Genomic DNA, 14,522 nt, shown 5'->3' with positions numbered 1-14,522 from the left:
CCATGTCTACGGGCCTTCCTTTATCCAGATACACCACATCTACGGGCCTTCCTTTATCTAGATACACCACGTCTACAGGCCTTCCTTTATCTAGATACACCTCGTCTACGGACCTTCCTTTATCCAGATACACCACGTCTACAGGCCTTCCTTTATCTAGATACACCTCGTCTACGGACCTTCCTTTATCCAGATACACCACGTCTACGGGCCTTCTTTTATCTAGATACACCACGTCTACGGGCCTTCCTTTATCTAGATACACCACGTCTACGGGCCTTCCTTTATCTAGATACACCACGTCTACGGGCCTTCCTTTATCTAGATACACCACGTCTACGGGCCTTCCTTTATCTAGATACACCACGTCTACGGGCCTTCCTTTATCCAGATACACCACGTCTACGGGCCTTCCTTTATCTAGATACACCACGTCTACGGGCCTTCCTTTATCTAGTGTGACATTGGGGGAAGTTTAACTCAGTGGTAGATGCCTTTTCAGTAAGTTCACATCTAACAGGAACTTTTGTTTAAGGGCATGATAGCCCACTTTTATTAAAAAGGAACAACATAAAGTTCATACATGCACTTGGTTGCCCACACAGGGGTTCTTCTGCCAAAAAAACAATACATGAAAAATGCCAAGCCACCTGGCTCTCTTCAGCAGCACTGCCACCTAGGCTTTACAATTCAGCCCTCTTGGCCTTATAACAGGGTTCCCGCACAACTATTGCACCTCTTTTCAGTTTCCTTGCTGCTCAGGCCTTCCCCTTCAGGCTCTCATTTGTCTCAGATGCGCACAGCTTTAACACACACAGTGTCTATCTAGACAGCAGCCCCTCACTGCTCTGATCCTCAGACTTGGGTCTCTGGCTTTCTCTAGTGCACTCTCTGCACTCTCTGCACTCCTGGAGACCTCCTGTCTCTCTGGGTGGAGCCCAGAACCCTAATCCTGACTCTGCTATAAGCCCAGCACCCACCTGCTCAATCAACCAGCCAGACTCCTGGCTTTTCCAAAAACCCGGTCACAGGATTGGAGATTCCATCCCACCCATAACACTACGGAATCTCCGGGCTCCAGGTCCCAAATTGGATTTTACAAACTTTGGAGGAAACTGATAAAACAGATTCCCCCACATTAAATACTCCTGGAGCCCCTCAACCTGCCTATTTGAGAACCCTGGGCGACAATTACTAGGACAGGGAACTGTACTGTCACAATATATATATATAATTTGTATAACCACTCAAAGTCCGGCAATGTACTGGTATATATCGCTGGGGCTGAAGTGCTGAACACAAGAGCTAACACTCAGTCTGTTTTTCAGATGGAGAAGTGTTGGGAGAAGAGGACTTGCAGCTCGTTGTCGGGGACGGTAAGAACTTGTATGATGGGAGTACTTTATGCTGCTATCAGGGGATGGGATTGTAATTCTGCAGCTGCTGTCATGGCACATCCTTGGTCATGTCAAAGATATAGTGTAAGCGCTCAACTTGTATATATTTCTTATAGTGCTACAAAATGATATGTGCTCAAATGTATATATAAGGTTACCCAAAGGAAGGAGGTTAATACTCTATTATAAAAATACAAAAAATATATAGAAATATATAAAGTGACTTATACATATATATATACATATAAACCAAAAAAATGGTGACTAGTGGATATTTTATCCCAAAGGGGAAAAAGGTGACTGTAGATTTACATAGGAAATAATCACAGTGATAAAGTCCATAAATGGATATATAGTCCAAAACAATCGTGCAAAGTGTCAATAACAGCCAGGGTTCTGTGATGTTATGACCGAAGAAAACAATATTTCACCATGTGACGATCCCACCACCGTATAGGGTACAGGCTTACCGGATCTATATGACCCTAGCAGACATACGCCTCAGGGGTCAATCAAAGCTTGTGATCCCAGCCAGAATGGTCTCAAGGATTAGATGTATCAGTCATGGTATATACGATCCCAACAAATGACTAGATGTGGTCACTATTCCTCATGTGCATATACAAGTCCAACAACGACTCAGGCATGGAAGATGGAGAAACAAAGCCAACATGGCATAATAACGTTTTAAAAAAAACTTTAATAAAAAATTTAATTTGCTAAAACTCACATTTCCAAGATGAACAATCAAGCATGTCAGAGAGAAAAAAATGGCAGTAGCGGAGTCCTCCCGACGCGTTTCGACCCACCGGTCATCATCTGGGGTGGACTCACACTACTAACCTACTGCCTTATATAGGTACTCACACAGTAAAGTGATGGCATTCCCCCATGTGTTGTAATTGTGCCCACTTCCGGTATATCCAAGATGGCGGACGGGCGTGCGTTCCACGCCTCGGTTAATATGCGTTCCACCCATATGTCAAAACCATTTGAGCCCAAAAATCATGATTGGAAGTGATAATAATTCTACTTCCGGTATACGAAAAAATGGCGGCCTGGCGTGCGTTCCACGCCTCGCAACGGGTGCGTTCCACCTATTCATGTTAATGTATAGAGAAAAAGGGGGTGTGGAAACGGACCTGTTTCATATAGTAAATATGCAAGAAGGAACGACCTATATGAGACTTTAATTGTTTTGGGCTTACAAATAGACATAAAAATATGTCCAGAACCCTTTTACAAGTGGTAATCAGGAACCGGAAGTGAGCATCTACGAACACCGGAACCGGAAGTGAATGTACGTCACTTCCGGAACGGAATGGGGATGTAAACAAGACATGAGTGCAAGGAGATCATTGTCTATTCTCTAATACTCATAAGAAGGTGGCGCTAATGACACCTAGTGACCACTAGTAAAATTACAACTTGATAATACAGAAACTATACAAACAATACATCACGCTGTACCCAATATAAATCACATGCTATGGGATAGTGACTTTATGATCTAAATAACTATCTTGCCATAAAACATAAAAATAAATGGATATACATATATGCAATGAATAAGATCATTCAAAAATGGTAAAATAAAAATAAAAATATAAAATATAAAATAAAAGCTACTTAATGAATTGTACCCACAAATAAACATACATAATGCCAGACTGCACATCGCTAATGTTGCGAGAAGGTCCTATGAATCGTCTATGAAAGCATTAATGTCCCACTCCACATTCATACCGAATGGGGAGTGGGACTGAAGCTCATATATCCAAAAAGTCTCAAGCCTGGAGACCCCACGAGTGAGGGGCCCACCTCTCCATGGTGGAATGTATTTATCTATCGCGATAAATTGTGTGCCACGTAGATCATTATTATGGCATTCCCTATAGTGTTTCGGCACCGTGTGCTTGGATAATTTACTTCTGATCAGGGAAATGTGTTCGCCGACCCTCGTGGAAAAAGGTCTAGTGGTACGGCCAACATATTGCTTCCCACAGGGGCAGGTTATTAAATAAACCACATATTTAGTTTTACAGGTGCAAAAGCATTTAATTGAATATCTTTTTCCAGTTACTGTAGATGTAAATTCTGAAATTTTTCGTTGTGTCAGTGCATTGTGCTGACATACACTGCATTTTTTGCACGGGAAATAACCTACCATGTTATGAAAAAAAGTGGGCTGTGTTGGAGGATTAATGATGTTGGGGGCAATTTTGCTTTGCAAAGTAGGAGCCCCTCTAAATAGGACATTCGCTCTTTCAGGAAGATTAGGACCAAGCACAGGATCCTTTCTCAAAACCTCCCAATGTTTACTAAAAATCTTTTTTACTTGCCTATGTTGCATATTGAAGGTGGTTATAAAGGACCACTTAAATTTCTCACTATCATTCCGAGGGGTTTTCACCTGCAGGAGAGTGTCCCTGTTTATATTCGAGACTTCCTGTAGTTGTTTTTCCAAAGTGGGTGCATGATACCCCTTATCTAAGAACCGTTGTTTTAAGCAGTTTGCCTGATCCACAAAAGTATGATCATCAGTACAATTACGACGCAGTCTAATGAATTGACTGCGTGGAACGGAGGTAAGCCAACTTTTATGGTGGCAGCTATCAATGGCAATATAGCTGTTACGGTCAGGGGACTTGAAGTGGGTTTTGAAACTGAAACCCCCTGATGTAATTCCAATCTCTAAATCTAGAAATTGTATTTTATCGGTGCTGGTCTGGTAGGTTAATGAAATTCCCCTGTCATTATTATCCTTGGTCATGGCCATCGTCATCCGATGGTTCTCATCTCTTTATAGAGAGCAGGGAATTGTAGGCTCTTGTTTATTTTCTGGACCCGATTTCCCTGATTCTCCTGATTTTAATGGACCCCTCTGTCTGTCCTTCCCTCCCGCACAGGTGACGGTCACCTTCCACGATGTGGCCGCCTGCTTCGAGGAAGAGGACTGGGAGCTTATGGAGCAATGGCAGCAGGATCTGTACCAGGACGCCATGAAGGAGATTCACTCTGCTTTGCACAATCTGGGTGAGTGAGGGGGCACGAGGGCATGGGATGGTGGGGGGTGGGAAATGTAGAGGAGGGAGAATACAACCTCACACGTACAATGGTTTCTGAAGAGCATTTGGCAGACAGTGGAGAGGTATTTCATCACCTGCTTGCCATCTGCTTGAACCCCTTGGACTCTGAAAATGCATTGTTATGCTACGCCCGCTGAAAGCGATAGGGGGGGTATACCTTCTGTTGCAAAATAGATATTTGCCAGCACACCGCGGATCGACGCAAAGTAGCGCCCAAACGGATCGTTTATTGCATGATCACAACACAAGGAGAGTGCAACATTTCGGAGTCACGCATGACCCCTTCGTCAGACATGTGATCATCACGTGCCTCCGAAAAACATGGGTGATGTCTGTATCATGTGATCTGGCTAGCTCTGAGGACAAGAAACGGTTTTCTCTCCAGCATAAAAGACACAACTGAGCACGTGCAAGTTGGCTGGCTTTCCCCAGATAGACATTGCAAGGAGGAGGGGGAGGATCTATGCATACAGGATCAAACAGCCCTTTTTTACACAATGTAGAGGATTAACCCTTTACGTTCCACAGTGAGTATAACAAGCATGCTATGACGTGTATATACAGACCGATTTTACTGTTGTGGGTTTAGTAATACTTTCATGGCTGTGTGTTGAGTTATTTTGAGGGGACAGCGAATTGACACTGTTATACAAGCTGTACACTCACTTCTTTACATTGTAGCCAAGTGTCATTTCTTCAGTGTTGTCACATGAAAAGAAAGAATAAAATATTTACAAACATGTGAGGGGTGCACTCACTTTTGTCATAATGTAGATTGTGTTCTCCCTGCCCCCCCCAGGGTACCGGATCCTCAACCCGTATCTCCTGGTGAAGATCGAGAAACACAGAGAACGTTTCCGGAACAACCACAGCCAATCAACAAGTGAGCTCTGCCCCCCTCACTGTGATATAGTTCTGTGTTTTGGTCAGTCCTTACACTTTCTTTCACCAGCTTGTGTTTTTTAAAGAGCTAGTTCACCCCCCCCCAACAAAGAAAATTGTGTACACACACCTTTTGTCAGGAAGTCTGTGATCTTCTGCATAGTCTAGGACTGTATATGGAGATGGGCACTATCTGTCTCTTTGTGTCCCTTTTACTGATACTGGCTTAGGCCCCTTTCACACTGGTGCGGGAGCGGTTTTAACCCCCGCTAGTGGCCGAAAAAAAGGGTTATAACCACCCGCAAATTGCCGCTGCAGCGCTTTCAATGGGCAGGAGGGGTGAAGGAGGGGTTTATACACCCCTCCTTCACCGCTCCAAAGATGCTGCTTGCAGGAGTATTTTTAACGTCCTGCCAATGCACCGCTGCAGTGTGAAGCCCCCGGGGTTTTCACACTGGAGACACAGAAGAGGCTGTTTCAGGGCGCTTTGCAGGCACTATTTTTAGTACTGTAATGCCTGCAAAGCGCCCCCCCCCGGGGGGAAAGGGGCCTTACTCATAGAAGGACTTCTGTAAGGACATTTAGGGACAGAGCAGTGAAAGGTTAGAGCCTCTGCCTGGTTTTATTTCTTTTATTCCTTCCTCTACTGGCACCTTATTTATCAGGGTGGGGAAAGTTATCACTAGGGTAATATTTCCAGTCGTGTATTGAGACTGGTATTTTCCTCTCATTGGACAGTGATGGCAGATGGTGGAGTTTGGCCACCATATCAGGAAAACTCACACCCTAGTAATAAAGTGACAGTAAATCAGGGTCATAAGCCCCATACACACTATCAGATTTTCTGCTGGATTTTATTTATTTTCCTTTAGATTTACCAAAACCATATAATAAGGTCAAACCTGTAGGAGTTTCAATGTGTATGCAACCAGGCAGGCCCTTGTACTATATGGTTTTGGTAAATCTGAAGACAAAAATCAGCAGAAAATCTGATAGTCTGTATGGATATAGAAGGGGGACTTTCTGACTAATCACATGCGGTCATATAGGACAGTGTTTCTCAACTCCAGTCCTCAAGGCGCCCCAACAGGTCATGTTTTCAGGCTTTCCAATATTTTTCACAGCTGATTTGATCAGTTTCACTGCCTTAGTAATTACCACAGCTGGTTCATTTGAGGGAAATGCTGAAAACATGACCTGTTGGGGCGCCTTGAGGAGTTTAGTTGAGAAACACTGATATAGGCGACCAGACAACACCCCCCCCTTTCCAAATCCCTACTACTTGTGTAAAGTCTAAGGCACAGCTGGAGGGGACTATAAGCATGCCATGGCAAATATAATGCAGCTTGTCAAGTCAAAGGGGCTGCTCTGCAACTGCAAGCCCAACGTCTGGCTCGTGTTTGCAGTGCGCAGTAAATTGCAGCAAAATGCAACCACGCATCCGGGAGGCAGTCCTATGTGGTTCTGGCCAGCCTCTGATCCACCACATATTGCTTTTTCAGAGAGACGGCCGCTAGCCTTTGGCCAGATGTTTTACTTTTGTTTGTTTACAATTGAGTAAAGTTATATTTAAAAAAACAAAGAAAAAAAAACCCCTTTTAATAGCAAACATGTCAAACGTGCCTGCTTTGTGCACTGAGGTCCTCCTCTTCTCGGGTCCCCCGCTGGCATGCCTCCTCTTCTCTAAATGAAGTGCCTGCTATGGGGGGGGATATGTGTGTGTGTGTGTAGGCGCTCGCTCGCTCCTGAGCCCCACTCTGTATGTCTATTAAACACACAGAACAGTGCTCGGCCCCGCCCCCTCCTCATTGCTACTTGAGCTGTGAATGGCTGACAGCAGCGGGAGCCGTTCGGGAGGCAGAAACCCTGCAGAGCAGCCGCTCTCATGCATATCGCTGGATCATGGTCAGGCAAATGTTAGGGAGGGCTATAGGGAAGTTGTATACTGAAGGTGTACTCTCAAAGAGACTTAAGGCTGTAATTGGTGCTAAAAGCTGTGAATACTTATTTACATGGGATTTTCTCCCTACGTCTTTCAGGACGGCACCTGGAGAGAGCGCAGCTCCACCCACTTTCCCAGGAAACACTGCAGTCAGTTTTTCTTTAAAGACCGGGCGCTTCCACCATGGCCTCAGTTGTAGTGTTTCCTCCGACATGGTGGAAGCGCTGCAGGGGTGTGTATAGTTTATATAGGGTTTATAGTTCTTATGTGGTGAAACTTTGTGTATTATAGGGCCCATTCCTATAATATTATTTTTTTTTATTATTTTTTTTTTTGTGATTCAACTGGATGGACTTGTGCCTTTTTTTTTTTTTTCAACCTATGTATTAAGTTTTTATAGTGTAGAGCTCATACCATATTTGGACCCATTCCAGAGACTGGGCATCACACTCTAGTTGACTGAATTGGTATCGGATTCCAGTTTATACTGTGGAGCTCACACTCTATTTGGACCTGTGCTAGAAACTGGACATCACACTGTACAGTAGCTGACTGAATTGGTATCGGTTTCTATTTGATACCATGGAGCTTACACCCTATTTGGACCCATTCCAGCAGCTGGACATATAACTGTCGCTGACCGAATTGGTATCGGATTCCCGTTTATACTGTGGAGCTCACACTCTATTTGGACCCATTCCAGAAATTGGACATCACACTGGAGCTGACTGAATTGGTACCAGTTTAGAATGTGGAGCTCACACACTATATGGACCTATTCTAAAAACTGGACATAACATGTATTTGAATTGGTATCAGATTCCAGTTTATAATGTAGAGCTCACACTCTATTTGGACCTGTGCTAGAAACTGGACATCACACTGTAGCTGACTGAATTGGTTTTGGATTAATTTATACTGTAGAGCTCTCAGCTCACACTCCCACATTCCAGAAACTGACTGAATTGGTATTGGTTTCAAGTTGATACTGTGGAGCTCACACTCTATTTGGACTCATTGCAGAAACTGGACATCACACTGTAGCTGACTGAATTGGTATCAGATTCCAGTTTATACTGTGGAGCTCACACTCCATTTGGACCTGTGCTAGAAACTGGACATCACACTGTACAGTAGCTGACTGAATTGGTATCGGTTTCTATTTGATACCATGGAGCTTACACCCTATTTGGACCCATTCCAGCAGCTGGACATATAACTGTCGCTGACCGAATTGGTATAGAATTCCCGTTTATACTGTAGAGCTCACACTCTATTTGGACCCATTCCAGAAATTGGACATCACACTGGAGCTGACTGAATTGGTACCAGTTTAGAATGTGGAGCTCACACACTATATGGACCTATTCTAAAAACCGGACATAACATGTATTTGAATTGGTATCAGATTCCAGTTTATAATGTAGAGCTCACACTCTATTTGGACCTGTGCTAGAAACTGGACATCACACTGTAGATGACTGAATTGGTATTGCTTTCAAGTTTATAATGTAGAGCTCACACTCTACACAGGCCCATTCCAGAGATTGAATATCACACTGTTGTTGACTGAATTGGAATTGGTTTCAAGTTGATACTATGGAGCCCACACTCTCTCTGGACCCGTTCTAGAAACTAGATATCACAATGTAGCTGACTGAATTGGTACCGGATTCCAGTTTATACTGTGGAGCTCACAATCTATTTGGACCCATTCCAGAAATTGGACATCACACTGTAGGTGACTGAATTGGTACCAGTTTCAAGTGTATACTGTGGAGCTCACACTCTATTTGGACCCATTCTAGAAACCTGGACATCACACTGTAGCTGATTGAAATGGTATTGGATTCCAGTTTATACTGTGGAGCTCACACACTATTTGGACCCATTCTAGAAACCTGGACATCACACTGTAGCTGACTGAATTGGTATCGGATTCTAGTTTATACTGTGGAGCTCACACTCCATTTGGACCTATTCTAGAAACTGGACATCACACTGTAGCTGACTCCCCTACAATTTTGCATGGTTTTTAATATGTATTTGTTTCCTTTTTAGCTGAAGAGACCAGTTCTGGCCTGAGTCCCAACAAGACGAGACCACTGTCCAAGAGCCCGAGGGTCGGAGAGGCTCAGGAAATGGCCACCAGACACCGTTCTCGGAGGCGGAAAGGTATTGTTCGCCAAATCAAACCTGTTGCTGCACTGCATGACTTTGACCAGAACAAACAGACTGAGCCCAAAGAGAAAGAGGTACCGTGTGTCTTCTCTGATTGTGAGGTCAGCTTCTCCGGGGTACAGCGTTCCTTCCCCTTGGAAGAAATTTGTCCCTACTTGTCACCAGTGAAGGGTTTCAGGGAAGACGCCTCCATCGGTTTCCAGGAGCGAGGACAGGCGTTTATTCTGTGCAGTGTGTGCAGCAAGACCTTCTGCAATAACTCCAGCTTCCAGGTCCATATGCAGAGCCACACAGGAGAACGGCCTTTTAAATGTACGGACTGTGACAAAAGCTTCATCCGCAGCTCTCACCTGAAGATTCACCTGCGTACCCACACTGGAGAGCGCCCCTACAAGTGCACCGTGTGCGAGAAGAGCTTCCATGACAACTCCAGCTATGCCCGCCACCAGCGCATTCATACAGGAGAGAAACCTTACCAGTGCTCCATCTGCGGGAAATACTTCTGCAAAAAGTCCAACCTGAGAGACCACTACAGGATGCACACTGGGGAACACCCCTACAAGTGTCAGCACTGTGACAAGAGTTTCCACCAGAGGAACCATCATGCTGACAGCTGCTGAGCGTTCTGCAAACTTTGTTGGGGGTGGGATGAGAACACCCACCTTTCTCCATCATCGAAAAGGCTCAGGATTTTTGGAGGCCTTCATTCTTCTCCCCCCAAAGGGTCATGTTTCCAGCCCCTGAGGATTCTGGGATGAAGAGTTTGATTCAACCCTCCAAACACCTTTCCAGCTGTTGAGTAGCTTCTTTAGGAAGAGGTTTCCTGTCCGCTCCCTTTAACAGGTTATATTTTCGGTCTCTGAGGATTCTGGGAACTCTTGGGGAGAAATCTCTTCTCCATCTCCTCCTAGGCCTTGTTTCTAAATGTTTGGGCGGTGCGGGTGAAAAACCTGAAAATACGACACAAAAGAAAAGAGGGAGAGTGACTTCTAAATGTAGCAACAGTTGGCCACTCACATGTGCCTCTTCATGATGAAACCACTGGCACCTGTATCCTGTGCCCATCTCCTTGCTGATGGTATTGGTGCAGCAGACCTGGTACCGGCGCCTGACTGGCCTCTCTACTATCTCCGGAACCACACTGGAATGCAGTGGTCCATTGGGCAGGAAGTAACGTCACAGTGACGTGGCTTTACAAAAAGAAGTGTGCGTACTCTGAAACACGTAGCCATGCTCTGCTATCCTCCCACCATGACATCACTTCCACCCCGATGGACCACTGCGTTCCAGCGGGGTTCCGGAGATAGTAGAAAGACCAGCTCTGCTACACCAATACCACCATCAGGGAGACGGATACAGGATACAGATGCCAGTGGTTTTCTTATGAAGCGCGTGTCTTTTATGCACACATGTGAGTAGCCAATTGTTTTTAACCAATTGCTACACTCAAAATGCGTTCTCCCTCTTTTTTTTTTTCTTTTGTGTCACATCTACAGAGTCTGTTTCTAACACTCGAGTCAGCGGCCATAACTGTGGCCGGTATTTTTGGGGCTATTCCACCAGAGACATTATGATTGGACGTTTATCTTTATTTTAATTACCATTATTCTTTGGCTGGGGGTACCTACCTGCCTGAGTGTGCCATGCACTTGTCTTGTTTTATGCAGGTGAAAAAGTGTCCACTCTGTCCCTGGCAGGCCGTATGACTGGTCATAATGGGCTTCAAAAGAGTGAGTGATCTCCATAGAACCTGATAGATGTCACCTGTCACCAGCCAGTACTAGGCGGTGATTACAAATACCAGTCACATTGGATGTTCTCTGGTGGCTTCCATTGCCCAACTCTTGAAAAGGGTGTTAATCTGAGGCAAGAGGTATGGGATGGTACTGATTCTCAGAGCTGGGCGGCGGTGGCTACCTATAGGGGTTAACCAAAACTTCAAAGAGCAAAATTATGACCCTGGGGAGTGTAGGTCTTTTTATTGACCACTGTGGGGTTGATTAAAGGCAAATGTGCACTCTGCAAAGTCCAATTGCTCCAAGGTTTAGTAGATGAGGTGAAGCTTCCCTTTTGCAAAGAAAAATTAAACAAATACAGCATTTTTGCTTGCACATGATTGGATGATGGAAGTCGGCAGAGCGTCCCCCTCATTTACTAAGCTCTGGAGCAACTGCATAGTAGTAAATCTCCTCCCCAGAGTTCAGGTATCATTCAGATGATGCGGGAATGAGCCATACACAGCTCAAGAATAAACCAGCCGGGTAGAGCAGAGTATGCAGAGAACAGGCTGTATAGCGAATGAGAAGATTTATACAGCCAGGCCATTACTAAATAAGAGGCAGATCGAGGCTTCTGCAATGCTGGAATGCCAGGGGGCCCTTTTTGGCCTGATGGAGGTTATAGACTTGAAGATAGAATCATATTTATATAGCATTGTCTAGGAGTGTGCACTTTGTCTATTGGGGTGTCTTGTGTTCTTCAAAATATCTGGGTTCAGGGTTCCCAGCACAGTCACCCCAATGTCCATAGTAGCTTGCGCCTCTAAGATGCTAAGTGCCCCCTTGTGGGTTTATTTTGTGCAATACAATTAGTCTGTTCTGAGCAATAATCATTGAACATAAGCTACATTCTCACAGGTGATTCTATTTAACACACATAAAAGAGTTTACTAAGCACTTGCCTGTAGTGGGCTGGTGATTAAAGTGTGTTACCCTTAAAATTGATCATTTAACGTGGTAAGAAAGGCTTAAGGTTTTATACCTTCATGCATTCTATGCCTAAAGGTAAAAAAAAGTCTCTGTGCAGCTCCCCCCCCCCTCAGCCGACCTTAATACTTACACGAGCCCCATTGCAATCCAGCGATGTGGGGTCTCCACTTCCTCGTTGGCTGTCAATCACAGCCAGTTAGCCAATGAGAAGAGAGAGGGGTGTGGCCGAGCCTCAGCTCTGTTTGTGAATGGAATCGCAGAGCAGCGGCTCAAGAGCAAGCCTGCCTGGGTGCCCCATAGCAAGCTGCTTGCTCTGGAGGCACTCGGCAGAAGGGAGCGGGCCAGGAGCCAAGAAGGGAGTCGTGAAGAGGACGATTGACGCTGATCTGTGCAAAATCACTGCATAGAGCAGGTACGTACAACATGTTTGTTATTTCAAGAAAATGCCTTTCAATATAGAAATTTTTTTTTTGCTTAACCACTTGCCGCCCGGCCCAATAACATATTGACGGGGGCAAAGTGGTTTCATAATCCTGATCGGACGTCATATGACGTGATCAGGATTATGAGCCACTGCGCGCCCCCGGGGGGCGCGCATCGCGGCAATCGTTGTTGCGGGGTGTCAGTCTGAAGAGTCTCCGACGTGATCAGCCGTGTCCAAGCCCACCTGTGCCACCTATCAGTGCCACATATCAGTGTCCATCAATGCCACCTCATCAGTGCCACTTCATTGGTGCCACCTCATTGGTGCCCATCAGTGCCGCCTTATCATTGCCCATCAGTGTATCCCCATCAGTGAAGGAGAAAACTTACTTATTTGCAAAGTTTTGAAACTGAAACAAAAAAAAAACATTTTTTTTTTCAAAATTTTCGGGATTTTTTTATTTGTTTAGCAAAAAATAAAAACCACAGAGGTGATCAAATACCACCAAAAGAAAGCTCTATTTGTGGGAAAAAAATGATTAAAATTTCATTTGGGTACCGTGTAGCATGACCGCGCAATTGTCATTCAAAGTGCAACAGCGCTGAAAGCTGAAAATTGGTCTGGGCAGGAAGGTGTTTAAGTGCCCCCCGGTATTGAAGTGGTTAATAAAGAAACATAAAAATGTTCATTCTTTGTGCTGTTTCACTTTTATTCTAGTTTACCGATCAGAGTTACAGGATACTGTCCCAACGCATGGCCTGCCTGTAGTTCTGTAATCAGTTTGCTGCCATGCACCTTTCCCATCCCTGTTCATGGCCAACGCCCTTTGGACAGAAATCCATGGGAAAGTTTGTATGAAGTCCGATCGTGTACACTAAGCAGTCATGAAATTGAGCCCAGGTTCACACTGATGTGCGTTAGAAATTGTTCGAGTTCAGCTGAATCTGCACAGTTTCAAACCGGTGTTCTGTCCAAAAATGTCCGCCTATCGAATAGTGTCCGCTGTGTACTGCGCAGGCGCAGTGCGGAGCACAAGGAGATTCGGAAAATCTCCAAAGATGAATGGCACCTGTGCCGTGAGTCCAGGTGCAAGCCCCACCATCCAAGTGGACATAGGGCTGCACATATTAGAGGGCCGCTCACCACGCTTCGGGCACGGCCTCGCTTTGCTCGGCTCTTTTTATTCTAACTCTATGTCCACTTGGATGGTGGGGCTTAAACCTGGACTCACAGCGGAGGCGCCATTCATGTTCGGAATCTGCTTTAATATTTGTCAGATGGAGCAGTAGCCCGTAATAGGTGGCCAGTGGGAGGAGGAACAGTGCCCCATCACTGGTGGCCAGTGGGAGGAGGAACAGTGCCCCATCACTGGTGGCCAGTGGGAGGAGGAACGGTGTCCCATCACTGGTGGCCAGTGGGAGGAGCAACAGTGTCCCATCACTGGTGGCCAGTGGGAGGAAGAACGGTGTCCCATCACTGGTGGCCAGTGGGAGGAGGAACAGTGTCCCATCACTGGTGGCCAGTGGGAGGAGGAACAGTGTCCCATCACTGGTGGCCAGTGGGAGGAGGAACAGTGTCCCATCACTGGTGGCCAGCGGGAGGAGGAACAGTGTCCCATCACTGGTGGCCAGCGGGAGGAGGAACAGTGTCCCATCACTGGTGGCCAGCGGGAGGAGGAACAGTGTCCCATCACTGGTGGCCAGTGGGAGGAGGAACAGTGTCCCATCACTGGTGGCCAGCGGGAGGAGGAACAGTGCCCCATCACTGGTGGCCAGTAGGAGGAGGAACGGTGTCCCATCATTGGTGGCCAGTGGGAGGAGGAACAGTGTCCCATCACTGGTGGCCAGTGGGAGGAGCAACAGTGTCCCATCACTGGTGGCCAGTGGGAGGAAGAACGGT

The 14,522-nt window shown here is 45.7% G+C and overlaps 1 protein-coding gene across 7 annotated transcripts in view; it reads left to right on the top strand.

Annotated features, from left to right (window-relative positions):
• Window positions 1–13,309, top strand: part of LOC143973657 (zinc finger protein 354A-like) — a 76,293-nt gene extending 62,984 nt beyond the window's left edge. For 5 of the 7 annotated variants that reach the window (XM_077474518.1, XM_077474516.1, XM_077474517.1 and 2 more), the window contains exons 3-6: window positions 1,329–1,376; window positions 4,307–4,433; window positions 5,286–5,369; window positions 9,372–13,309. In XM_077474518.1, coding sequence (XP_077330644.1) covers window positions 1,329–1,376; window positions 4,307–4,433; window positions 5,286–5,369; window positions 9,372–10,111 — 999 coding nt within the window. In that variant the 3' untranslated portion in view covers window positions 10,112–13,309. Of the gene's footprint in view, window positions 1–1,328; window positions 1,377–4,132; window positions 4,434–5,285; window positions 5,370–9,371 lie in introns of those variants that run through there. The other 2 variants (XM_077474521.1, XM_077474514.1) reach the window with 2 other exon arrangements.
• Window positions 13,310–14,522: the final 1,213 nt, after the last annotated feature.

The sequence above is a fragment of the Lithobates pipiens genome, unplaced genomic scaffold (genome assembly GCF_037356315.1).
Source record: "Lithobates pipiens isolate NorthernLeopardFrog02 unplaced genomic scaffold, aLitPip1_a1.2 Scaffold_90, whole genome shotgun sequence".
Taxonomy (NCBI): domain Eukaryota; kingdom Metazoa; phylum Chordata; class Amphibia; order Anura; family Ranidae; genus Lithobates; species Lithobates pipiens.
Note: the sequence above shows the minus strand (reverse complement) of the source record. Positions and strands in the feature narration are given on the sequence as shown.